Consider the following 25,748-nt stretch of genomic DNA (forward strand, 5'->3'; position numbering starts at 1 on the left):
AAGCTTCGAAATTAAATCCCAATTTATATCATACGATTTTAGAATAATTTTTTTAAGAACACCAAAACAGCTAAAGTTTGCTTGAAATAATTGCACTGGCATGGTTGTGCATCCCTGGTTTGTTTTGAACTAAAACGCATTGTTAACAAGCACTGGCCCAACAGCTGTTTCGAGAGAGGAGAGCGGCGGTTGAGCTGGTTTGTAATTTCTGTTTCACTACAATAGCGAGAGTGGCGCTATTTACTTCGCTAAGAAACCTATCAGCAAATAACACTCATGCAGCCACGAATTATCAATCAGGCATAGGCGTAAATTTAGTAAAACTTCGATTATCCGGCCTCCGATTAACCGATATGGTGGAATAATACGGTCGGATATGGTCGGATTACATATATTCTATACCTGCGTAAACTTTCGCCCTTTGACTGTCAATAATGATCAGTTCGCCCGCCAGAATCAATGGAAGAACATTGCAATGTCACAAAGAAGGGTTGAACGATCTTTAATTAGCCTTTAAGAATAGAAGCTTTAATTAGCCTTTTTAAATTTGTTGAAATATTTGTTGTAATGGGTACTCTTCTTTTATGAAAATGTTATTGTATTTTTGCCTTCAATGTTAAATCTTGAAACTATGGATCACTTTCACGGCTAATGGGTCGTTTTTTAAAAACTTGTATGTACCTTTCCATTAGACGTATTACTAAAATACTAGTAAATGTTTCAGTTTATTTTTTAAAAAGAATCTTTGAGGAACTGAACTTTGTAGAAAGTACGAAGCAATTAATTTTGTGATTCTTTGGATTTTGAATAATATCTCATCCATTCTTTAATCTTTGTAATAAATTGCTCATGTTCATGATACATTTCTTCAACAATATACTCTTGCAGAAGGTATTGTAATTTTGTTTAAAGTTGGGCCATAAAGGGAAGGAGACATCTCCGACCCTATAGATAAAATATATACATATATTGATGATCTGGATCACCTCCTTTGTTGAAAAAACACGTTAGGCCGGATTATATCCGATATCCTACCTTATGTGTAACTGATCGATCGGAAATGCCATAACTTAAATAGGTGTGGGGACTTTAGTGGGTCATTTATTGGTTCTAAATTGTACCTACCAAACTTCAATGGGATCGGCCGTCTATACTTTCTTGCTGCCATATGTGTATGTAGTACATACACACATACATACAAACATAACTTAAACACAAAAAATAACACAACTTTGATGTTTTTGAAGATATAAGCTTAGAGCATTTTATCAAAGTTGTCTCATAAGAAATTTTTTTTTATAATGAAGGTCTCATATATCTGCGATATATATCTGATCTTAACTGCATAAGTATTTCAACTTTGGATTCATCAAATATTAGCCATCCTTCCTTTTTTTATATAGAATATTGTAAAAACACATTTCTCGTTAATTTAGATTTTTAAATAAAATATCTAGGAAATTTTTGTAGTCACTTAAGGCGAGTGACGCAAATATGGTCTATGTAACTAGGGCCACGATTTCAAAAAAATCCCATTAGTTCATTGCGATAAGAAGACAATTCAAAGAAGTTATCCCTATTCTTTTGATATAAATAATATCTTTAAAAAAAATAAAAAGTTGACCCGATCGTTGTTCCTATGTCAGCTATCTATGTATATGTCAGTATGTACAAACATATAACTATATATGTACATAGTTTTTCGATCGGAAAATTTTTAAGACTTTCCGACTTTTTAAAATTTTATCAACTCCTCATGTATGTATGTATGTAGAGTATGTATGTACTTTTACCTCGGGGATGATTCCTTCAATGCATTAACAATCATATCAACAAAATAAATATAAAATGAAACAACGAAACTAATACAAAAACAAATTCCTTGCACGTTTTATAATTTATAAGCTTTTATAAGATTTTGGAATATGTTAATATACCATTTTTAAGAATACAAAAAGCTAAATTTGGCTTGAAAAAATTTCACGGTATGGTTCCTCCCTGGCTAAGCATCCCTGTTCGAGTTTGTTTGGAATCATCGCGTTGCTAACCAACACTGGCCCAACAGCTGTTTCTGGAGGGAGGGGGCGGCGGCTGGGGCTGGTTTGTAGTGGCCCCCCTTTCTGTTTTCAGTTCAATTGCGAGAGTGGAGCTGTTTACTTGGCTCAAATAACTAAAGTGAGGTGCTGCTTCAATTAGCGTAAGTGAGTCGCAGTACGTGAGGTTTTGCGCCTGCTCCAACTAGCCAAATAGAGTTGCATGCAAGGGAATTCGGTCGAAACTGCAAGCTGTTATTATTGTGGACGTTTTTTCAAAGTGGAGCGCCATCGGGTGAAAACGATTAGGATTGTGCAATTAACAAAAGTGTGCCGTGCTGCTGCTTTTTTGTGCCCATCAAATCGCCCAGTGGGTCCCCACGCACACATGCACACAAATTTATGCTGCCTTTATGCTTGCAGTCCCCCGTACATATAATTTCATCGAGTGCAAGTGACCGACCAAAGAGCAACGCTCGGAGCCCCAACAAAGGCTTCCAACTTCCACTTGTCCGGCGACTTTCCCTGGAGACGAGACTCCGCGGCGACGCAGGAATCGTTTTGAACAAAAAATAAAAGCCCCACCTCACCCACAAGGGACTCGGAGAGCGGGAGTCATGCGGTTGGCGAGACAATAAAGGCTCATAAACTGGGATAAAGAAAGAAAGAGCTTCTTTGTGCATCTCGGGAATCATTTTCATTCGAAGTTTGCGGGGACCAACATCGCGGTGAGTAATACCTTACATTACCATTAGTGATTATTGTCCCATGTACTCCGAGAAACCTACAAGTTGTTTTCGGGGGAAAAGTGCAAATAGGAAACAAGAGTCTACCATCAAGAGATAAGGACAAAAATTGCTTTCTTTTATCTAAGGTGACGTACCCCACAAGGCAAATACTGGTGATAAAAAACACAGTCATTGAAACTCCAAGACCCCCCTTGTTACTCGACCTTGCCTTGCCAGCCGAAAATGGCCTATAGTTTTCTATGAAAATGGCATCCACTTGTTTTTGGCCGAACACACTTGAAGTGCGGCAGTGGGGCTTCCTTTTAAATCGAATCGAACAGTAGCCGCCGCAAACAAAATAAAACAATTCCCATAAACAAACAAAACTGGTCGGTGCCAGCAACAAGTGAGCGTATAAATTTAATTTACTCTTAATGCGTCATTATTACCATTTTGTGACACGCTCGGGCTGTTTGTAGATTCGCTGATTTTTCGAATCGCCAGCGAATTTTTCGCACAGCTGGCGATCGGTATCATAAGGTAATACATAAAGTGTGTAACTTAATTATTTTATATACATAAAACGCTTATCAGCAGAATGGTGAAATATAAGTGAAATTTCATGAAAACGACAAGTCTATTTAATTTTTTCATTGGTTAATAGAGTCACTGACTTAATTCTTAGTATTAAAGTACTTATGACTAGAATCATTATGACTAAAGCTCGTATAAGTGAAGCGTAATTTTTTTTGTTTTTTTTTATAAAAATTAGGATTTAAATAATTTAAAAAATGTGAATTAGGCAAAAACCGAACTACTAATCAAACCAAAACACGCTTTCGAAAACTTGCATAATTTTTGAGAAATATTTAGGCACTTCCGCTTAATAACCCGGCTGCCCGATAATACATATTTCTCTTTAATTTTGATTTTTTTATTCAAAATCTTGGAAATTTTTGTAATCATCAAAGGAGAACGAACCCAATATGGGCTATGTTACTCTATGTTAATATTTAGGCACTTCCGCTTAATAACCCGGCTGCCCGATAATACATATTTCTCTTTAATTTTGATTTTTTTATTTAAAATCTGGGAAATTTTTGTAATCACCGACCCAAATATGGGCTATGATACTCAGGCCATGTTTAAAAATAAAACCCATTAGTTAATTATGATAAGAAAACAATTCAAAGAAATTATCGCGATATTATTGCTGAAAATTAATTTTAAACTACGCTGACCCTCAACCTCCCAATCGCATGCCGCTGGGGGTTGCCCATCCACCGCCGTCCCCCAACCTAGACGTTTATGTGTCTCTGGGTGGTGCCATTTTTAAAACAATGACGCATCTACGGAAATAAATTACAATGGACTGTGTCTGCCCAGACTCATTACGAGGAAGATAGCTCATCGATAGCGATATATGCTTTCATTTATATAACGATCGATTTCTGATTGCCGCTTTCAGTAACCAGCCATGACTGAGGACGAGGAGCTGATGAACAAGTACGGCAAGCCGCTCCGCTACGACCGGAATTTCCAGGGACCCCGTCAGAAGAACCGGAGCTGCACGGACGTGCCCTGTCTTTTGCTATTCGTCCTCTTTCTGGCAGGCTGGGGCTTTATTGCCCACTACGCCATCAAGAATGGGGATCTCAACCAGATAATGTCACCCACGGACTCGTTCAACAGGAAGTGCGGGCTCGACTCCGGAGTGCTGGGCAAAGATAACTTGTTTTTCTTTGACCTGGGAAAGTGCATCAACCCGAGCGTACCTCTCACCGGATGTCCAACACCACAGGTAAGTGGATACCATTTATTTCCCAAAACGAACTTATCAATCATACGCTCCATCCCACAGGTGTGCGTCGAAAGCTGTCCCACCGAGGACTTCATGTGGGATGATATGAAGAACAAACTTAACTTCGGGGACCTTCATAGGCGCCTCATCTGTCAGTCGGAGGAGCTTAAGTCGGGATTACGGGACAAGGCGCAAATCGAGGATGCAATCAGAAACAATTTATGTGCGCGGTCCTACATGAAGAGCGAATCCTTCTTCAAACGCTGCCTTTCCGGGTTCCCGTCACCGGGTTGCATCCCGCGCAAGTTCGGCCGGTTGCCCCGCGAGGTCGGTATTATGCCGGGAAATGCCAGTGCCCTGGTAGGGGATCTCCAGCAGGAGGAGTGCCGCAAGCCGGAAGATGTCATTAAGGAGAAGATGAGCCAGGCGAACGATCTACTGGCGCAGTTGGTGGGTAATTTCATGTCCAACTTCTACAACGACACGCAAGATGCCCAGCGCATGGGCGAGGAGATTGGCGAGGACTTGATCAACTCCATGAACGTTATACTGTGGGCCTGCGTCTGCACCCTGATCGCCTCCCTCATTTTCATTGCACTGATGCGGTGGCTCTCTGGTCCGATCATGTGGTTCTCCATATTTGGCGTGCTAATCGGCCTTCTGGTTGGACTCTATTACAGCGTGAAGGAGTACATGTTTTGGCAGAAGGCGGCCACTGGCACCATACACGGGCCGAATCTGTATGCTACGGTTCAAAGCATTAGGCAAAACCCGAAGACATGGCTGTACCTTTCGATATTCGTTGGAGTGTGTTTCGTGGTGATCCTGCTGCTGGTGATTGTGCTGAGGAAGCGAATCCGAATAGCCATTGCGCTGACGAAAGAAGGCAGTAAAGCGGTGAGCAGCGTATACAGCACTGTCTTCTTCCCTATTTTCTCCTGGGTGCTCTTCATCGCCACCATTGTCTTCGCCGTGGGAGTGGGCCTGTACTTGGGCTCCATTGGTGATCCGACCTTCCGCATGGTGCGTCAGCTGACAGACAAAGGTGAAGCGACCAACGAGCCTTGCAAATGTGAAGGACCAGCTTTCAACTACACGGTGGGAGAAGCCTGCATCCCGCGAATCTTCGAACAGCACTGCAACAACTATGGAAGGCCCTGCACACAAACCACATGCAGTTTTGTGAGCATTAATAACCCGGCGAAAATAGAATGGGCCATCGCCTATGACGTTTTTGGCTTCCTGTGGCTGAGCTTCTTCATCTCGGGCTTCAGCTACATGGTGTTGGCCTCCACATTTGCACGCTGGTACTGGACGTTCAAGAAACGGGACGTCCCGTTCTTCACCCTCACTGGAGCCTTTTGTCAGACGGCCTTTTACCACCTGGGCACCGTGGCCTTCGGCTCCCTCATTCTGGCCATTTGTCGGATGATCCGCATAGTCCTCGAATACATCGACCAAAAGCTGAAGAAATACGACAACGCCGTCACCAAAGCTATCCTCTGCTGCATGCGCTGCTTCTTCTGGCTGCTGGAGACCTTCCTGAAGTTCCTTAACCGGAACGCTTACATCATGTGCGCCATTCACGGCAACAACTTCTGCAGCAGCGCCAAGGACGCGTTTAACTTGATTATGCGTAATTTCCTGCGCGTCATCACGCTGGACAAGGTCACAGATTTTCTGTTCTTTTTGTCCAAACTGCTGATTACCGCCGGAGCGGGGGTATCGACCTTCTATTTCCTCGTCCACTATCCGCCACAGATTCCGCTGCATTACAACGCGGTGCCGACCACGGTTGTCGTAATTGCCTCCTTCCTCATCACGAGCGTGTTCTTCAGTGTCTACTCGACGGCGGTGGACACATTGTTCCTCTGCTTCCTGGAGGACTGCGAGCGGAACGATGGCTCACAAGAGAAGCCGTACTTTATGTCCAAGCAGCTGATGAAGATTCTTGGTAAGAAAAACAAATTTCCGCCCCGTCAGCAGCGCGGAAAGTAGAATATTCCAACACGAAACTGCAGTGCAAATTTAAAATTAATACGATTTGAAAAGGATACACCTATAACATGTATAAAATTATGTATATTTTATGTATCCCGATATAGAACGGGTTGTGAGCCGTTGCTCAAGCCACAGGCTGCAATAGGGTTTGCATGAAATGTGAACCATTTTGCCAATACTCTTAATCTCTAATGTTAATGCTATTGTATATAATACGCCAAGATCCATTCATATATGACAGTGTATATGCATGTGAACGATTTATTTGCGGCTAGACGTGCAAATGGAGATGTGATAGGCGCCGACCAAAAAGACCAGAAGCAATACAATACAAAAACGATTTATGTATGCAGGAACACATAGTACATATCTCACATTCATACTCCTTAGTTTACGAATTAACTCGATCACGTTACTTTCAGTTACATTATTATTTTCGAATTTAATAAAAATGAATTCCACGAACATCATCCTTCTCCAATATGGTTTTTTATTTTCTGAAAATTCACCATATCCCCGCTTCTCCATTTCAATCAGAAAACGCTCAAATCATTCATTTATGAAAGGCTGATTTTGTAAACGGGTAAAGAACGAGTGGCCGTGACAACTAACTTTTTGTAGCATTCAGTTGTAAAGAATTCTAAGAATGTACACAAAATAAATAATACTGCCCACATGTGGTTGCGCGTATCCTTTCTTTCTTCCCACTACATGATAATGTCCTTAAGAATACTATCGCTGATATTCAGCAGATCGTCGTCGTCTCCGTTCTTACTAAAGTCGAACAGCGACAGATTCGGGACATTGACATTGTTTTCCTTATTTGAGTCCGTCTTAAACGCTTGGGATTCCTGAAACACGACGTTGTTAAACAAACAACTTTATAGGAAAGTTGGAAAAGAATCGTACCAAAATGGTGACATCGTTGACTTGAAGTCGTGGGGTCAACTCCAGCGGGAACTCAGATTGCGGTCCAGCTACCAAGGCATCTAGCCTACCCGACGGAGATGTGCTGAGATTCTGGAAACTTTGGGAGGCATCCTTGAGGACCTTCATAACCGCAGCGCTTTTGGCCATCAGGGAGTTGGCCGTTTCAGTGACAACGCGCTCCACACGTGTGCAGTCACTGCCACTGAGAGGGGTGAAAGGATCACAGGAATCCGCTGAGGACTTCTGGGGAGAGGTCGCTGCTGGAGCTGACGCCTCATCGAATCCAAATGAAGCTTGCATCTGTTTCCATTTGCTTCCCAACGAAGAGATATTGGCTTGCGGGGCGTTCCTAGGCTTGTTTGTGTTTTTATGAATGGTGCGCAGCAATTCCATGGGATCGTTGATCTTGGACCGGTTCATTGTCCCATTAAGATCCACAGACGTCGACTGGTCGAGGCCCTTGGGCTTGCGCGCGGACCGAGGAGGAGCGGGCGCTGCAAAAGAAAATATTAACAATATTTCATGACACGTTTCGGATTGTTACCTAATAAGCTATTGCTAAATGCGTCGAACTGCTTGGCATGGTAGTCATCCTGGAGGGCCAGGCGTACTGGAGCACTGCTTCCACTGGCACCCGCCAAGTCGATCCTAATCGGCGGGGTGGACACAAATTTTGAGGCAATGTCCTGAAAGCGGCTTTCCAAACGGGGCGTAGTTGGTAGTTGAAGTTGAGTCGAAGCCAGAGCACCCATTCTTTTTTCTTTTTCCTCCGCCTCCTTTCGTTCCCTGATCTGGTGCAGTTGCGTATTAAGGTCTTTCTGGACGTTGGTAAGTTGGCTCTCAATCTGGGCCACCTCTACGCGCAGCGCCTGAAGATCTGTGGTGACAAACTCGTTGGACTCGTTGTAGTGATCGTTGGCATCCAGTTGCTCGGCCACCGTGCTGCTCACTTGGTTGAAAGCCTTCACCAGGGCTTCAATTTTAGATCCAATTAGAGGATTATCAAAATCTGAAATTAAAGGGTTAGAGTAGGTTTTCTTGTGGAACGTTATGGCTTACCTTCTTCTGTGAATGTTTCGGAACCGAAAATCCCACGGAACCCATTTAGGACACTATCCACCGCTTCCTTTCGTCGATTGTGCTCAGACTGCTTGGCTTGGAACTTTTCAATGTCCTCCTTGAGACCACACAGAGATTCTTCAAGTTTGAAATCCTTCTCCGCCGGTTGAGATATTTTTCGTTCTAAAGCCCTTCGATTGCTGGCCTCGAACTCCTCCAGAAAGTTTTCGTCCAAAAGCAGCTCCTCGGGTATACCAGCTTCCTTTGCCAGATCTTCTATTGTTCGCCTGATCTTCTGGGTATTGTGCTTCAAAAGAGCCATATTCTCCTCCAGGTTCGCCACATAGTCTGAGGCGTAGTCCTTCATGACGGCGTTTTGGCGGGCCATCGCCTTAACGTCTGCATTCTGCACATCGGAATCTGCCAGCGACTTTTCCCGCTGCTTTATGAGCTCCCTGATCACGAATCCCACAAATTCTAGTAGGAAGTTAATGAACCTCATGCCTCCGGGCATCACCACCAGATATGATTTGATGTTGGTCCACTGGAGTTGGTGTTTCTCATTCAGATGCTTCAGATACTCCACCGTGCTGGACCGAAAGTTGGCCTCAGACTTTTTATCCGTGATGGGCCAGAAAAAGCGGCGCTTGAATTCCGCAGGATCCAGCAGGCGGAAGAGATAGTACATGACGTGGAAGAAGGCAGCCTGGTTGGGCTTCAGGAACATGTCCCAATTCAGGAGTTTCTTCATCTCATCGGGCATCGGGTGGACCAGGGCCAGACCCTGCAACTTTCTGTAGAGTCTTTCACTCTGCTCCTTCTCTTCCGCCTTCCAGGGCGCGATGACCGTGCGATCCATTTTTATAGCCTTTCTATTAAATTATAATCCAAAATATGGCGGTTTCGTTTGAAGTTTCGGCTTTGTCACTTAATTCACAGTGTGGCCAAACTTGAAGACCCGCTTAATGCCAACCTTTGTATCTTACAAGTTTTCCAAATTTAAATTAAAACTATTTTTTATACTTTAAATGTAATTTATATTTATCTAAAAAGTAGTTATTAAATAAAATAAAGTATTTTTATGTCGTCTTTAATTGTAAATATTTTTATTTAAAATTTGGCTTTAAAACAGCTAAATGACCAAATTCTTGCTCCATACTGCTTTGGCATTTTCCAACACTTTTGTTTTCATAGTTTTCTGGGGTCGATTCAGTTGCTGGAATTTTGAAGAAGAATTTATTTATATTATTTAAGTAACAGGTAATTAATTAATTTTCATTAACAAACCTAAATGCGTAGTAACTGCAAAAGTGCATGCTTTGGTTCTAAAGAAGTCTTAGTTGATGACACATCAGGGGGCGTAATCTCGACATCCGGGTCCAACGTAGCACTTTCTTTTTGACTGCGCGGAGAAAAATCAATATGTGTATGGGTATACAAATCGAATCGAGTGCGGCACATAGTATAGATTGCAGATATCGCGCGACTCACCAACGTTAATCAGCGGAAATATACTCAATTTGTGCAAAACAGTAGAGATTTCAGTTTTAAATATTTTTCTCATCAACTGTCTCGAATATATTTCCAGATATCAGTGACGACAGGCGGCCACCATGGGTTCCCTGTTCCGAAGCGAGGAAATGGCACTGTGCCAACTGTTCCTGCAGAGTGAGGCTGCCTATGCCTGTGTCTCGGAATTGGGTGAGCTGGGACTGGTCCAGTTCCGTGATGTAAGTAGTTTTTTTATTGATTAAAAATATGGACATGAGGTGTAATCGTGTTATAAACCCTCAGCTCAACCCCGATGTGAACGCTTTTCAACGCAAGTTCGTCAATGAGGTGCGTCGCTGCGATGAAATGGAGCGCAAGCTGCGCTACCTGGAGAAGGAGATCAAGAAGGATGGCATTCCTATGCTAGATACGGGCGAGAGTCCTGAAGCCCCCCAGCCCCGCGAGATGATCGATCTGGAGGTGAAGCCCTAAAAATTACTCTCTCTACCTGGGAATCGATCATTAACTTGTATGGTTTCCTTGCCCTTCTTTGCCACTTAGGCCACGTTTGAGAAGCTGGAGAACGAGCTGAGGGAGGTGAACCAGAATGCCGAGGCCCTGAAACGCAACTTCCTTGAGCTGACCGAGCTGAAGCACATTCTGCGCAAAACCCAAGTCTTTTTCGATGAGGTAAGCACAAGGCCATAGTGGATATCACCTAACAAACGAGGCCTGGTTTTGTACTAATATCGAAACCGAAGTGAGCTGGGTAAACTATTTCCATATAACATATGGCGGGGCAGAATGAGCCCCCCACTAACCAACTTATCTAAGCAATAACCAAAAATCCCGACCAACAACACAAGTGTGGCAGCCACGGCATAAAGTTACAAACGTTATCTCCCCCTAGAACCACACAAAGAACAAATAGTACTTTCCCCTGCATGACAATCCACCTCCTCTTTCTCCGTTTCCAATGGCAAACAATGTGTGCTTTACCACCAAATTTCATTTTGTATATATTTCTTACTTTCGATATCAGTTAGTGGTTATTGTTTTGTGTCAGATGTTGTTCCAGGCGCTCAAATATGAATTGTGGGTGTTGCTGAATGGCAGTAAAAAATGAATCCATGACTCGGAAACCTCCACAATTTGAATTTGAGCTTCTTCCACATATTTATGAATAAGCGTGTATATCCCAACTCTATGCTTTATTTCCCCCACAATATATTTTATTGTTTAGTATTAATCATTTGATATTTTCGGTTATTTTATTATGCGTTTTTTACATTTTATTTTCCATATCAATCAATTTACAATCAATCAATCAATCAACCCACCCCGACCAAAATAAAATCAAAAACAAACCAAAAACACAAAAACAAAAACACTAAACAATGCACGCACCACACAACCACTAAAACAACGAAACAATACCAATGAATCACCACCCACCACCCTGCCTGGTTGTGTTGTGGTTGGAAGTCGGTGCCGACGGTGTACAAGTCAAGTAGCGCATACTCATCCGCCAAATATCGGCGCTATCTGCAGATGGCCGACAACCAGAACGAGGACGAGCAGGCACAGCTGCTGGGCGAGGAGGGTGTCCGTGCCAGCCAGCCGGGCCAAAATTTGAAGCTTGGGTAAATATTGAAGTGGACCTGGACGGACCACGGACTGGACACGAGATCGGGGGAAAACTAAACTCAGGCTAAGACCCGCTCGCTCTCGCTCTCCTGCTCCTCTCATATACTCGCTGTTTTCTATCCATGTGCAGTCGATGAGTGTCCAGTGTGTCATTGTTTCTGTTGATAGGCTTTCAAGTTGTTCCTCCAAACATAAAGCACATATTCTATCAGTTTGCTCTGGTGTCGGTTTCCATGCTATACTCCCACTCCCACCTCCTTATACCTTCCATTCCCTTCCACAACTTGAATCACGATTCGGCGACGGTTCTACTAACGTTCACTTAAGTGTTAACCCAAAAGCTAACCCCAAGTAACTCGAGTCGAAATGAACTTTGCCAACAATTTCTAGCAAGAAGGCGGCGTGAACCAAACCACCGAGTCGATGACCCGCGCCTTGATCACGGATGAGGCGAGGTCCGCTGGCGCCTCCATGGGTCCCGTGCAGCTCGGGTATGTATCAAGCAGTCGGCTGATGGCATCCAAGATTGGGCAGGCGCACATTCGGCTGTGGACACTGTCCATGTGTGTTAAAAGCTCTGTTGAGAAGGAAATATTTGTTGAAAAGGACGTGATCTGGTCAAAAATACACATGCCTGCCCAATAGAGCTTTCACTGTAAATAGAAGTAACCTTTTTTAGCTCTTAACCGAAGAATAATCACACAAAATTATTGCTTTCTGCCGCCAATGCTAATCAAAAACTGCGCCACAAAACGAAAAAGAAATCCAAACTGCCAGCTTGGAGTCTTTGGGACTTTCGAGCAATAATTTTCTGTGCAAGTCTCCAAATAACAAATGGTACAAACAATGCCTCCAAATTAAACCCGATTCTTTTATGTTCCTTTCTTCTTTCCAAACACTAAAATGTCCAACCACAAAATTGTCGAAAATATTTAGTTACATGGAGAAATCGAACGAACGGGAGGATTATCTTCCATGGTTGGTACCCTGACCCTTCAGTCAATCAAATTACTACACAGACTAGGCCAAACCAATCAATCAGAACTCGAATCCATTAGCCAACGAAAATCGCCCATCAATCGTCAAGTATCGATCGATGTATATATCAGCTGTATATATTTAGAGACATGTCATTAGCTTCGCTCGCTTTCCCGCATCCCGCTCCAACTCGTTCGTTATTCACTTCAGCGTGCTATCGTGCCACCCATCCCACCCCCCACCCACATGAGTCCCGAATCGCATTTGTGGGTCCCCCAAAATCCCCGATCCTGCTCCCGCCTCGCGCGTCCATTGGTAACTTGTGCTTGAGAGTTTAGTTTTCCTTGTTTGTCGTAAATAACTCTGTTCGGAATGACTGTATAGCTCTGTTTTCCGAGATTATGTCACTAATCGCTTGTATCTTCAGCTTTGTGGCTGGCGTTATTCTCCGGGAGCGTCTGCCGGCCTTCGAGCGGATGTTGTGGCGCGCTTGCAGGGGCAATGTTTTTCTCCGACAAGCTATGATCGAGACGCCCTTGGAGGATCCGACTAATGTGAGTAAAGCCCTTAAAAACGATAACCATAAATCTTTACAAAATATATTTATTTCCAGGGCGACCAAGTGCACAAATCGGTGTTCATCATCTTCTTCCAGGGTGACCAGCTGAAGACGCGAGTCAAGAAGATCTGCGAGGGCTTCCGCGCCACCCTGTACCCTTGCCCCGAGGCGCCGGCTGATCGCCGTGAGATGGCCATGGGCGTGATGACGCGCATCGAGGATCTGAACACTGTTCTCGGCCAGACGCAGGACCACCGACATCGTGTCCTTGTCGCAGCCGCAAAGAACCTCAAGAACTGGTTCGTTAAAGTGCGCAAGATCAAGGCTATCTACCACACTCTGAATCTCTTCAACTTGGACGTGACCCAGAAGTGTCTGATCGCCGAGTGTTGGGTTCCGCTGTTGGACATTGAGACCATTCAGTTGGCCCTGCGCCGGGGCACTGAAAAATCGGGCTCATCGGTCCCGCCCATTCTCAACAGGATGCAGACGTTCGAGAATCCCCCGACTTACAATCGCACTAACAAGTTCACCAAAGCCTTCCAAGCCCTGATCGACGCCTATGGAGTGGCCAGTTACCGAGAAATGAACCCAGCACCTTATACCATCATTACGTTTCCCTTCCTGTTTGCCGTGATGTTCGGTGATCTGGGACACGGTGCTATCATGGCGCTCTTTGGACTCTGGATGATTCGAAAGGAAAAGGGACTGGCAGCTCAGAAGACGGATAATGAGATTTGGAACATATTCTTCGGCGGCCGCTACATCATATTCCTGATGGGCGTTTTCTCGATGTACACTGGCCTAATTTACAACGATATATTCTCAAAGTCGCTGAACATCTTCGGGTCCCACTGGCACATGTCGTACAACAAGTCGACGGTGCTGGAGAACAAGTACCTCCAACTGAACCCCAACGGGGACTACGAGGGTGATCCCTACCCGTTCGGCATGGATCCTATTTGGCAAGTGGCTGGCGCAAACAAGATCATTTTCCACAACGCCTACAAGATGAAGATCTCCATTATTTTCGGCGTTATCCACATGGTGTTCGGAGTTGTGATGAGCTGGCATAACCACACCTACTTCCGCAACAGGATCTCTATGCTGTACGAGTTCATTCCCCAACTGGTCTTCCTGCTGCTGCTTTTCTTCTACATGGTTCTCTTGATGTTCATTAAGTGGATCAAGTTCGCAGCTACCAATGCTAGTGAGAATCATATGTAAAGCTAGAAACCATTCAGAGGAAAGACTAACCCTTGTCATTTTAGAGCCCTATTCGGAAGCATGTGCTCCTTCCATCCTGATTACTTTTATCGACATGGTTTTGTTCAACACGCCCAAGAGTCCCCCTGAGCATTGCGAAACGTACATGTTCTTTGGCCAGCACTTCATACAGGTGCTGTTTGTGCTCGTCGCTGTTGGCTGTATTCCCGTGATGCTCCTCGCCAAGCCATTGCTGATTATGCAGGCTCGTAAACAGGCGAATGTAAGTAACATCTCGTCTGATAATGATAGTCAGCCAGTCATCTCTCATGAAAACAACCTCGCACTCGCCTCACAACAAAACGTATATCGGCACAACCTTATCGCCACAATATACTAACTGCTTTTTGTTTATTTTTGCCCCCCGCCCCCACTAACCAAAATTATAACCGAAACCCCAAATCAAATCCACACCACTAAACTAAACACCCGAATCCACCACTCCAGGAAGAGGTTAGTTGTGTCGTTTATTTCACTTTAACTTGAACTTTTTCACCTTAAAACAATACTCTTACTCAACAGTTATAATTCTAGGTTGATATATTTGTTTTAAGGTTCAAAAGTTCATATGTAGTGCCCCTGGCCATGACGACATAATCCCACTTCTAATGTACATACTCTTTCAGGTTCAGCCCATTGCCGGAGCCACATCGGATGCCGAGACTGGTGGCGTTTCCAATGGCGGCTCCCACGGCGGTGGTGGCGGTCCACACGAAGAGGAAGAGGAGCTCTCGGAGATATTCATTCATCAGAGCATTCACACCATCGAGTACGTGTTGGGTTCGGTCTCCCACACCGCCTCCTACCTTCGATTGTGGGCTCTATCTCTTGCCCATGCCCGTGAGTTTAACGAGTTCTCCATATCCTGAAGTACTTTTCATTAAAAAGATCTGTCTTGCAGAGCTGGCCGAGGTGCTGTGGACCATGGTCCTGTCCATTGGCTTGAAACAGGAGGGTTGGCTTGGAGGCGTCATTTTAACCTGTGTGTTTGCCTTCTGGGCCATTCTGACTGTTGGCATTTTGGTGCTTATGGAGGGTCTGTCTGCCTTCCTGCACACCTTACGTTTGCACTGGTAGGTTTGATGAGTATTTGTGGAATCAAGTATCTGGTTTACGATTCTTAATTTCTAGGGTCGAGTTCCAGAGCAAGTTCTACAAGGGCCAGGGCTACGCCTTCCAGCCCTTCTCGTTCGACGCTATCATTGAGAATGGAGCTGCTTCCGCCGAGGCCGAGTAAATGGAGCAGACTGGCGTTCAGCAGAAGCCATGGAGCCAAACCAAAGCATGTTGAGAGTCTCATTGCGTTATGCAGCTACATATGAAATTAACTATCCAAATAGACACATCTAAATATTTAAATGGAATTTTAAAGTTTAAAAGTAACAAAGTAAAATATGTACGCTTTAGTGTTGAATTATCGTGAATTTATCCATCTCATATAGTCCCCCATGTAATTAATGTTCTGCGTAAATGTTTATCGTGTTTATTAACTATACTCGTATACTCTTAAATAAATATTTAAAAAAAACCAACCCCATAGGGGCTGGTGCTAAAAACAATATCGAAATTTTCTTATCGGGGATGCTTCGACGCAGAGCTCGTTAACAGCGGCAACAAACCAATCAATGTTCGTGGCCTGGGCTTCGTAAGGTGTCAGAGCACTAAAGTCCAAACTGGTCAGCTGCTCATCCAAATCGGTGACTTTGGTGTAATACAGATAATTTTCGCTAGCCAGTTGCCGGGCCAGTTCCCATTGGTGATTGTCCATTAACTGGTCGTTGATCACAATTAAACCATGCTTGTTGTTGTTCAGTATATCCATACAGGTTCCAGCTCCTGCATGGCCGATGATCAAATTCGCCTTTCTAATATCTTCCTTGTTTGGACGGAACTTATATTGTTCGATTTGGATTCCGTACCTGCGGGTTATCCGTTGAACTGCTTCAGGGGTCAGAGGAAGCGAATTTCCATGTTGAATGATAAGTTTTTTGCATTTCCGATCCTTCAAGGCCCTGATCCCGGCTTCCGAGGATATGGCTGCTATAAGGGCGTCAAATTTGGTGGTTCCCACGGTAACATAAACTGTTTTTAAACTCATTTCCAAAGTATATTTGTCAATTAATACGAAAACGACAACACGTCAATGTCAGCTGTTGAAAGCTCTGCTTCCTCTTTCAAAGCCATTCACTGCAGCATTTATGCTTTTTGAAAGTTTCTTCTTCAAAGATCCGTTACAATTACAAAAGAAAGAATCAGTAAACGATAAAAATATTTAATTTAAATTTTTGTATTAATAATATTATTAATATTTGTTTAAAATTTAAAGTAATACAAGGCATTATTTTTAATCGACAAACAAGGTACAAGGTGAGTACCATCATGAAAATTAATTAAAACTAAGATTATTAATTTAAATATTTTTACAGCAAATAAAAAGAATTTTTCTTCAAATCCAAACTAAAGATTACAATTGTATTATTCAAAAACAAAGAAATGAAAGAAGTTTATTTTTGATAAATATTACGTATACGACATGATTTTTGACGTAATTTTAAATATTATATTAAACACTTTTAAAAATTGCATAAAATAGCATATTTTATATAATATACGTATCATTTAGATTAATAATAGTTCTTAAAAGTTTGTAAAAAATGGCCAGAAAAGGCAATTTGTCTTTCATTTATTTATTTTGATTTTTAAAACAAAAAGAGAATAATCTCTAATATAATACACTGATTTTTCAAACAAAAAGAGAAAAGAGAATAATCTGCAATACTATATAGTGGGTGCCCACCCTAACGCACAGCAATTGATATATTCCGCCGTGCGATCTCTCCCTCGCCTTTCTCATTATGCTCCCGCCGAGGCTTCCATCTGGCTTTCAGTTTATTCCGTTCTGAGCCGTTACGCGGAGCGGTTGTGCTTTCTGTTTCGGGCAAACAAGGAGCCAGAGCAACTATTTTATTTAGTGACTGTCTGTGGGACAAATTGGATTTTGATTAGCCAGTGATTTGTTTACATTTTGCCTAGTAGGAAGCGTGTGCCTGCAAGGGTCACACAGCACACGACATACAGACGTTCGTGTAACCGCAGCTGTAATTGCGTTAGTGTTTTAGTTCAGTGTATGTACGTGGGTGGGTAACCGCAACCTGCATTTGTGTCGCGCCAGCATAACCGTAAAGGTGTAAACGAGCAGAGGAGGATCCAGGACGGAGTGAAACGGTAAATTAAATCATTTCCATGTTTTCCAGTACTGGGTGTTCTTTACAGTTTTTACAAAAAATATATATTTTTTATTCAAATTTAAAAATTAGTATTTATTACTTAAACGTTTTAAATTGTTGTATATTTTATTATTCACTTAGTAGTGTTTACAATGCCTGTAGATCCCTTTCATTATTAATCATATTTGGGAAAAAATTACAAATTTGTAACTAAAAAACACTTTTGAATTTTTTTAATGTGTAGATGCCGGTTGCTGTTTGCACGTCGGAGGGTAATTGACTAATCAACACTTCGTTTAATTGGGTTTTTATTTCTGCACGCTGCCTGTACCATTTTGTTTATTTTGCAAACAGTTTTTCAAGTTTGCTCGGCATCTGGGATCGATTAATGGAAACAAACAGTTTTTCTGAAATGAGTTTAGAACTAGAAAAATAAAAAAATCGCATACATTATTAATTTATGGAACTCTCACGCAAAAACCATAAATGTGACCATTAAGTTAGGGAGATCTCTAGTAGTATTGACTGCCCGAATTTGTGGAAATCAACTGGGCAGTGGCCGAAATTCAATTAGAGCTCCCGTGCAAATTGTTTGGCCGCCCAGCTACCGATCGGCTCTTTATTTCCGATCCCCACCCCCTCACTAGCCAACACACACACACACACCCACACCCATCAGTCGACGGCCCATAAATTTCCTCTCGCGGATTTTTTATCCGAGTCCGTTGGATGGCAGGAGAGTGCGAGAGCGAGCGATTAAAATTTAATGTCTTAATCGTGGGTGTGCGAATAGCCAATATTTACAGGTCTTCTGCCGGCCTATCACCCAGCCCAGCACAGCCCAGCCCCGCATGATTTGTCAATGTTCGCCTTTCCGCCCGCAGACATCCATGTCCTTGTATTAATTAATTGACTACACTGCAGAAAATTAATTCACAATTTGGTTTTGTATAGCCTTTAAAATAGAAAACATCTTTAAATACAAAAAGTTTATTATATAAATATTTTGTAAAAACTTTTATTTTTTGTTTGACGATCTTCTTCCGTAAAAATAGAAAGGACAAACTTGTTAACAATGTCCTTTCAAGTCCCTTGAAAGCCCTAGTTTAATACTCAAAAAAATATTAGAATAATCATTATTTTCCTTTTTAAAGATCTTACCTCCTTAAGGAAATAAAATGGTATGGCATAACATATCATGTTCACAAAACAAAAATGCTCTTTAAAATCCTGTGTTCATAAAGGTCCCTAAAAATCACTACTCTGCATAAATGTTGTCTATATAAAACACATTTTTAAATATAAATCATATAGAATAATAATTAATTACATTTTCAAAAAAATCTCTTGGCTAAAAATAACGAAGGAGAGACATAAAAGATCATGTATATTAACCCTACATATCCTTTAAAATTCCTTTATTGTATTTTACACTAAAAATAAACTTTTTGGTGCAATTGTTTATTTTTTTAGATGTTTTTTAATAAATAATCATCTTTACATTCAAAGGACTACTAGGATAAAATTATATCCACATGATTTCATTATCGTAAAGATCATTTATTGCAGCATGACCATTTTTACTAAACATAAATGTCCTTTAAACAAAATTACTTGTAAAGTGTTGTTCTCATATCATCTTTATCGCAAAAAGGCAATTGGAAGACCTGTTAGATCTTTTCCAACAAACCCAAATTTCCTTCAAAATACCTTATAGCTTCTCGGAGTGTAAAAACTTTAACCATCGCCATATGCTGACACACTGCCATCGGCTTACACGCAGTTTATCAATGAAATATGGCTATAAATTGGATCCCCGATGAGTGGGGACCCAGGCGCCCACCGGGAGGCGGGTCAGGCGGGGGCCTGACATCGTATCGTTTGCAGCCTTATTTTAATGAAGGTCATCGTGTCAGCATCTGGGATGATGTTCAACTTCTGCTCGTAGTTGTCGTCGTTTAATTGCAATAATTTGCAAAAACAAAAAACAGTAGTGGCAGCAGAAGAACAATATGAACAGCGGCAGCAGATCAAATTAATGCCGTAACTCAATTAGCCGGCGGACGTATTTGCATGAATGTGAGTTGATGATTTACGAGGCTGTTGTTGCCCCGCTCAATTCGTGCTTAAACTTTTGCCAATTGATAATAGCACTGGGAGTCTCTCCTCGGTTCTCGGTTCGGGGATTCTCGGAGGAAACGACCACATAGTCTAGAGCACCCCGAAGAATATGGTTCAAGGGGCGTTGACATTTCGATAACCCAATAACAGCTTGGCTTAGTATATGATTCCTATTGTGGAACCACACTATCTCTGAATAACCACCCCAAGTGCGTAAGATCAGTTCAGATACAGTCACCTGAGTGTATGGGAAATATCAAGCATTTAAATATATTAACTTTGCAGTCTGGCGATTGGGGAAACACCCCTGTCCGTTTAATACCCATCCAACCAGGTGCATGAGTATCTGCAACAAAAAACCCGCCCGGTGACATAAGTCTGCCTAACAAAAGCCAGTTATTAGTCTATTTCGTTCAGTTGTTATATCGGATAACTCCATAAAATACATCTGCGAATACCCGTTCGTAATACTCTTAGAAACTTGAAGTTTCGGTGTAACTTTTATTGCAATTCGCTGGCAAAAAAACGGCCAGTAACTAGATGTTTGGGAAGATTGTTCTTTTTTTTATATTCGCCCCCAAGGGAGCGTTTCAATTTACAAAAGATGAGTTAATAACTCAGTTACGTTCTCGACGACCCTCAGAGAAGTAACTAAACGATGGCACTGCCAAGGAACCCCTTTCTGTGGCTTCCCGTGTCAGCCGCAAGGACATGCCACATGCACAATTTAATCGGAACCCCCGGCGACGACACAGGACGCCAAAGGGGTTGGCCTCGGGGCCAGGGAAACCACTTAAGTGGAACCCTGATTGCTAAATGGGCAACCTGCAGTTGGCTATCACGTTACGGAACGGATTTGTATTGTGTGCCAGAGCGGAAGTGGAAGTGGTGGGCTCGACCTCAAGATCCTCCACACGACGATAACTTCTTCCTGTTTTCAAGGATCGTACTTGTCTAGGGTTTACTTTCATTATTTTGTGATTAAATAATTGACAGATATGTATATTGGACTGTCTTTGCAGCCACCATGGTCGTCAAGGAGATTCCGCTTCACGAGAATCTCAGCATGGAGAACCGATCCACCAACGCTGCCACGCCCACCACCACCACCACCTTCTCGCGGTCGGGGCGGCACTACAGCCTCTCGCTGACCACGGCCGTCCTGCTGGTGTCCTTCTTCATCTGCACTCTCCTGGCGGTGGGCTTCATAGTCTACAACTTTGCCACGTGTGCCCAGCTCCAGGCGGAGGCTGGCGAGGAGATCGTCTGCACGAGTGTCCATCCGCGCAACAAGGCCAAGTCCGGCCAGGACGACAGTGGCCCCAAGTACGACCGGGACGTACGCCTGCCGCGCTCCATTCGCCCCCTGAAGTACAACATCACCCTGGAGCCGCATCTCAGCGGCAACTTCAGCTTCACCGGCAGTGTCCAGATCCGAATCCGAGTCCTGGAGGACTGCTACAATATAACCATGCACGCCGAGGAGCTGAATATCTCTCGCAGTGATGCCGCAGTCCACCGCGTACTTCCGGGAGGAGAGCTGGACACTGACAGTCTGAGGATCCACAAGCAGTACCTGGTCGGAGCCAAGCAGTTTTTCGTCATCGAGTTGTACGACAAGCTGCTCAGGGGGATGGAGTATGTGGTCCACCTACGATTCGGGGGAATCATTCAGGACTACCTGCAGGGCTTCTACCGCAGCTCCTATGAGGTTCACAACGAAACCAGGTGAGTCCGGCATCTTCGAAAGGAAGACAGGGATCTTATGTGCATCCTCTTGCAGATGGGTGGCTTCCACACAGTTCCAGGCCACTGATGCCCGGCGGGCCTTTCCCTGCTTTGACGAGCCCGCCCTGAAAGCCAACTTCACCCTGCACATTGCCAGGCCCAGGAACATGACCACCGTGTCCAATATGCCCATTGTTTCCACCCATGACCAGTAGGTATTGATGTCAGTATTCTTGCCAAGATGCTTATTTTTGTTCCCTTGCAGTCCCACCATACCCAGCTATGTTTGGGACCACTTTGCCGAATCCCTGCCAATGTCCACCTACTTGGTGGCCTACGCCATTTCCGATTTCACGCACATTTCCTCCGGCAACTTCTCCGTTTGGGCGCGGGCAGATGCCATCAAGTCGGCAGAGTATGCCCTGTCTGTGGGCCCCACGATCTTGACCTTCCTCCAGGACTTCTTCAACACGACTTTCCCGCTGCCGAAGATCGACATGATTGCGTTGCCCGAGTTTCAGGCCGGAGCCATGGAAAATTGGGGTCTGATTACCTTCCGGGAGACGGCCATGCTCTACGATCCTGGAGTGGCCACCGCGAACAACAAGCAGCGCGTAGTCTCCGTAGTTGGGCATGAACTGGCCCATCAGTGGTTCGGCAACCTGGTGACTCCCAGTTGGTGGTCGGATATCTGGTTAAACGAAGGATTCGCTAGTTACATGGAGTACCTCACAGCAGACGCAGTGGCTCCGGAATGGAAGCAGCTCGACCAGTTTGTGGTGAATGAGCTGCAAACTGTTTTCCAGTTGGACGCCCTTTCCACGTCTCACCAGATCTCCCACGAGGTCTTCAATCCCCAGGAGATATCCGAGATATTCGATAAGATTTCGTACGCCAAGGGTTCCACCATTATTCGAATGATGGCTCATTTCCTGACCAACCCAGTGTTCAGGCGGGGACTCAGCAAGTATCTAAAGGAAATGTAAGTGTAGATATCAATACCCCACGGAGTTACCAACCTATAACCTTATTCTTTAGGGCTTACAACTCGGCCACCCAAGACGATCTGTGGCATTTCCTCACAAACGAGGCCAAGTCTTCTGGATTGCTGGACCGCAGTAGAAGTGTGAAGGAAATAATGGACACGTGGACACTCCAAACGGGCTATCCAGTGGTCAAGGTGTCGCGGCATCCCAACTCGAATGTAATACGCCTGGAGCAGGTCCGGTTCGTGTACACCAACACCACCAGAGAGGACGAGAGTCTCCTGTGGTGGATACCCATAACCTTCACCACAGCCTCAGAACTGAACTTTGATAACACCCGACCCACGACATGGATGCCTCGCACGAAGCTGTACGAGCTGGAGAACAGAAACCTTTCCACTGCCAAGTGGTTTATATTCAACATCCAGCAGACTGGCTACTACCGCGTGAACTACGACGCGGATAACTGGCGGGCCATCACCACCCATCTGATGGATGAAAAGCACTTTGAGGAGATTGCTCCGGCCAATCGGGCCCAGCTCCTCGATGATGTGATGAACCTGGCCCGAGGATCCTACATATCCTACGAAACTGCCATGAATCTAACCCGTTACCTGGGCCATGAGCTGGGTCATGTGCCTTGGAAAGCGGCCAGCAGTAATTTTATTTTCATCGACTCGATGTTCGTCAATTCGGGCGACTATGATTTGCTTAAGGTGGGTTTCCAAATCCTTGTGGTTTCCAAGTTATTATATAATCATTTTTAAATGCAGAACTACCTGTTGAAGAAGCTTGAGAAGGTCTACAACGAGGTGGGATTCCACGACTCTCAGGAAGATTCAGAGGACATTTTACTTCAACTGAAGCGCGCCGATATCTTGGCTGTGGCCTGCCACTTGGGCCACCAGGAGTGCATATCCGAGGCCAGCAGGCACTTCCAGAATTGGGTCCAGACCCCCAATCCAGATGCCAGCAATCCGTAAGTATACATGCCAAAGACCTCATTATATTGCAATGATTCCTTGACAGAATCTCCCCCAACCTCCGAGGAGTGGTCTACTGTGCGGCTATACAGTACGGAAGCGAGTATGAGTGGGACTTTGCCTTCGATCGTTACTTGAAGACGAATGTGCCCGGCGAGAAAGATCTGCTTCTGAGTGCTCTTGGTTGCTCCAAGGAGCCCTGGCTGCTGTACCGCTATCTACGCCGCAGCGTCGCTGGCCAGCACATTCGCAAACAGGATCTTTTCCGGGTGTTCGCCGCCGTCTCCAGTACTGTGGTTGGCCAGCAGATTGCCTTTGACTTTCTGCGCAATAACTGGCAGGAAATCTATGCTTAGTAAGTCCCCAGAGTCCTTTGATGGAAAGACAGTGTAGCATTCTTGAAATTCTTGCAGCATGGGCTCACAGATGTCGCACATTCATGTGCTCTTCAAGTTCGCCACCAAACGGTTCAACTCAAAGTTCCAGCTGAGTGAGTTCGAGAACTTCGTGAAAGATGCCCACTGGGACTATGGCAGGCCAGTCCAGCAAATAGTGGAGCAGATAGAGACCAGTGTGGACTGGATGAACCGCAACTACAAGTCCATCGTCAAGTGGCTGCAGAACGAGGATCGGGCGTAAGACCCGAGGATCCTTGCGGCTTGGCTGGGTCAGGACTGCAGCAGTATTAGGTGTCGCAGCTGCAACTGCATTTATGTCTAGTGTTTACGTCGATTGTTTTACCATTTCAGTTTCGCCAAAGAATACGGGATACTTTGGCAGATCGTCCAGAGCTAAACTCCTAATCTTTTCATAACAATTATGAGAGTCTTGTATTTTAATTTCGTTTCTACTTGTACTTGTACTTAAATGTAAATGTATATGCAATTATATTATTATTTGTCACAAAACCACATGGAATGGAAGCCTTTATTGCTTAAAAATACTGTATATCTATACCTTCAGTCCTTAATATCCATTTTTACAAAGGTTTATGTATTACTTTTTAAAAATTTCTTAAAAACGTTTAAAAAAGTTCCCAGTCTAGTCTATTCCTGTTTGTCGTCCTTTCTTACCCTTTGGGGTAATCTAATCACATTCGCAAACATAAGCGTTCCTATAAAAACCAAAAAGGTGCCGAGCCAGTGGTACAAGGTAAAGGGATTTCTGAAGTAAACTATGGAAAACACCAGCGAGATGAACTTCCGAAGGGTCAGAATGAGGGTGACCGTGAGGGAAGTGCACTCGGTGGTCAGTGTGTACACGGAGCTGATGCACAAGTGCTGGGCCAGAACGTTCCCCACTAAAAATACTATGATGAGGGGCACAGCGAGATCCAATACAGGCAATCGAAAAGATTCCTTCTCGAAAGCCAGGAGCCAGTGCGTCCGAATATTCTCGTGCATCAGCAAAAAGGCAGGAAGCGGCAGCAGATGGGTGTAGTACAAAGCCTCCCTGGCACACTTCCCATGCTTCCGGTATAGCAGCTCCTGGGTGATGCCCATGTAAGAGGAAATGAATAGGGCAACGACCAAGAGAACCACACCCACTAGCCACCAAAATAAGTCCGCCTCCGTTGCATGCTCCCTCTTCCCAGCCACATCCCGGCTTGAGAAGTAGGTGCAGATGAAAATTCCAACGCTGATCATGACCACTGCTATGTACTGGCTGATCCTGTAGCTCCGCTTCAGAATCAGCGTTCCCAGGCACATGTTAGATATCAGGGAGCCTCCCCGAATAATCATATGCAGCGTCATGGGAACGTTGAACTCAAAAACGTAATTGTTGCACACACTTGTAATGAAGAACATCAGCACCAACAGTCCATAGTCCTTCAAGCTGATGACTCGCTTGGCCAAACCGAATTTCGAGGTAAATACAAAGCCCTCCAGGGCAATAAAAGCAAACTGGGCCGCGGTTACCAGGTTTCCAGCACCGGGATCCAGCTTTACCAGCATTTCCAGGAAGACGACGCCACTGCAGCATCCCAGAAAAACCCCTCCTATGGCCAAAATTGCTCGGACACTCAGATTCATGGTTTCAACTGCGGTTATCTACTAATCTGGGCCATGACGAGCTTTTAAGCCAACTTTCTATTTGGCCAGAACGAAAACAAGTAAACAAAGGGCGACAGGTGGTTATCGATATCGAGGTTCGGTGCCATCCCTAGAATAAAATAGTTTTGGACAGCTGACTTGGGAATTGGACGTAAC

The 25,748-nt window shown here is 44.1% G+C and overlaps 6 protein-coding genes and 1 long non-coding RNA gene across 12 annotated transcripts; 3 read left to right on the forward strand and 4 right to left on the reverse strand.

The window, feature by feature from the left end:
- Positions 1 to 2,040: 2,040 nt before the first annotated feature.
- On the forward strand, positions 2,041 to 7,033 carry Ctl2 (Choline transporter-like 2). 2 transcript variants are annotated; one of them, XM_070280915.1, is made up of 4 exons: positions 2,041 to 2,197; positions 2,457 to 2,761; positions 4,230 to 4,562; positions 4,623 to 7,033. In XM_070280915.1, the coding sequence occupies exons 3-4, from the start codon at positions 4,239 to 4,241 to the stop codon at positions 6,558 to 6,560; spliced, it is 2,262 nt and encodes a 753-aa protein (XP_070137016.1). In that variant the 5' UTR covers positions 2,041 to 2,197; positions 2,457 to 2,761; positions 4,230 to 4,238; the 3' UTR covers positions 6,561 to 7,033. The 2 variants fall into 2 exon arrangements, with proteins under 2 accessions (XP_070137016.1, XP_070137017.1); XM_070280916.1 differs by having other exon boundaries at positions 2,071 to 2,201.
- dgt6 (dim gamma-tubulin 6) lies at positions 6,888 to 9,498 on the reverse strand. Its single transcript, XM_017245594.3, has 4 exons — positions 8,553 to 9,498; positions 8,038 to 8,502; positions 7,473 to 7,987; positions 6,888 to 7,414 (listed from the first exon to the last, which is right to left on the reverse strand). The coding sequence occupies exons 1-4, from the start codon at positions 9,409 to 9,411 to the stop codon at positions 7,271 to 7,273; spliced, it is 1,983 nt and encodes a 660-aa protein (XP_017101083.2). The 5' UTR covers positions 9,412 to 9,498; the 3' UTR covers positions 6,888 to 7,270.
- A 142-nt stretch (positions 9,499 to 9,640) lies between these two features.
- On the reverse strand, positions 9,641 to 10,181 carry LOC138926530 (uncharacterized). Its single transcript, XR_011443081.1, has 3 exons — positions 10,044 to 10,181; positions 9,840 to 9,954; positions 9,641 to 9,768 (listed from the first exon to the last, which is right to left on the reverse strand). It is a non-coding gene; the product is annotated as an uncharacterized lncRNA (long non-coding RNA).
- Vha100-1 (V-type ATPase subunit a family protein Vha100-1) lies at positions 10,141 to 16,052 on the forward strand. 5 transcript variants are annotated; one of them, XM_017245620.3, is made up of 11 exons: positions 10,141 to 10,282; positions 10,347 to 10,523; positions 10,605 to 10,733; positions 12,081 to 12,181; positions 12,627 to 12,668; positions 13,096 to 13,222; positions 13,282 to 14,437; positions 14,499 to 14,716; positions 15,120 to 15,333; positions 15,395 to 15,566; positions 15,625 to 16,052. In XM_017245620.3, exons 1-11 carry the CDS (start codon positions 10,166 to 10,168, stop codon positions 15,728 to 15,730), a joined length of 2,559 nt encoding a protein of 852 aa, XP_017101109.1. In that variant the 5' UTR covers positions 10,141 to 10,165; the 3' UTR covers positions 15,731 to 16,052. The 5 variants fall into 5 exon arrangements, with proteins under 5 accessions (XP_017101109.1, XP_017101107.1, XP_017101114.1 ...); XM_017245618.3 differs by lacking the exons at positions 12,081 to 12,181; positions 12,627 to 12,668 and adding an exon at positions 11,529 to 11,686; XM_017245625.3 differs by lacking the exons at positions 12,081 to 12,181; positions 12,627 to 12,668 and adding an exon at positions 11,595 to 11,686.
- Alg13 (Alg13 UDP-N-acetylglucosaminyltransferase subunit) lies at positions 16,043 to 16,656 on the reverse strand. Its single transcript, XM_017245627.3, has one exon. It carries the CDS (start codon positions 16,589 to 16,591, stop codon positions 16,043 to 16,045), a length of 549 nt encoding a protein of 182 aa, XP_017101116.2. The 5' UTR covers positions 16,592 to 16,656.
- A 728-nt stretch (positions 16,657 to 17,384) lies between these two features.
- Positions 17,385 to 24,449, forward strand: superdeath (Suppressor of ER stress-induced death). Its single transcript, XM_017245422.3, has 8 exons — positions 17,385 to 17,718; positions 20,864 to 21,569; positions 21,625 to 21,780; positions 21,835 to 22,551; positions 22,608 to 23,271; positions 23,329 to 23,534; positions 23,585 to 23,893; positions 23,952 to 24,449. The coding sequence occupies exons 2-8, from the start codon at positions 20,869 to 20,871 to the stop codon at positions 24,175 to 24,177; spliced, it is 2,979 nt and encodes a 992-aa protein (XP_017100911.2). The 5' UTR covers positions 17,385 to 17,718; positions 20,864 to 20,868; the 3' UTR covers positions 24,178 to 24,449.
- On the reverse strand, positions 24,440 to 25,685 carry LOC108128064 (UDP-xylose and UDP-N-acetylglucosamine transporter). Its single transcript, XM_017245432.3, has one exon. It carries the CDS (start codon positions 25,569 to 25,571, stop codon positions 24,585 to 24,587), a length of 987 nt encoding a protein of 328 aa, XP_017100921.2. The 5' UTR covers positions 25,572 to 25,685; the 3' UTR covers positions 24,440 to 24,584.
- Between the last annotated feature and the right edge of the window lie 63 nt (positions 25,686 to 25,748).

Source organism: Drosophila bipectinata, chromosome 3R, assembly GCF_030179905.1.
Source record: "Drosophila bipectinata strain 14024-0381.07 chromosome 3R, DbipHiC1v2, whole genome shotgun sequence".
In the NCBI taxonomy this organism is placed as follows: domain Eukaryota; kingdom Metazoa; phylum Arthropoda; class Insecta; order Diptera; family Drosophilidae; genus Drosophila; species Drosophila bipectinata.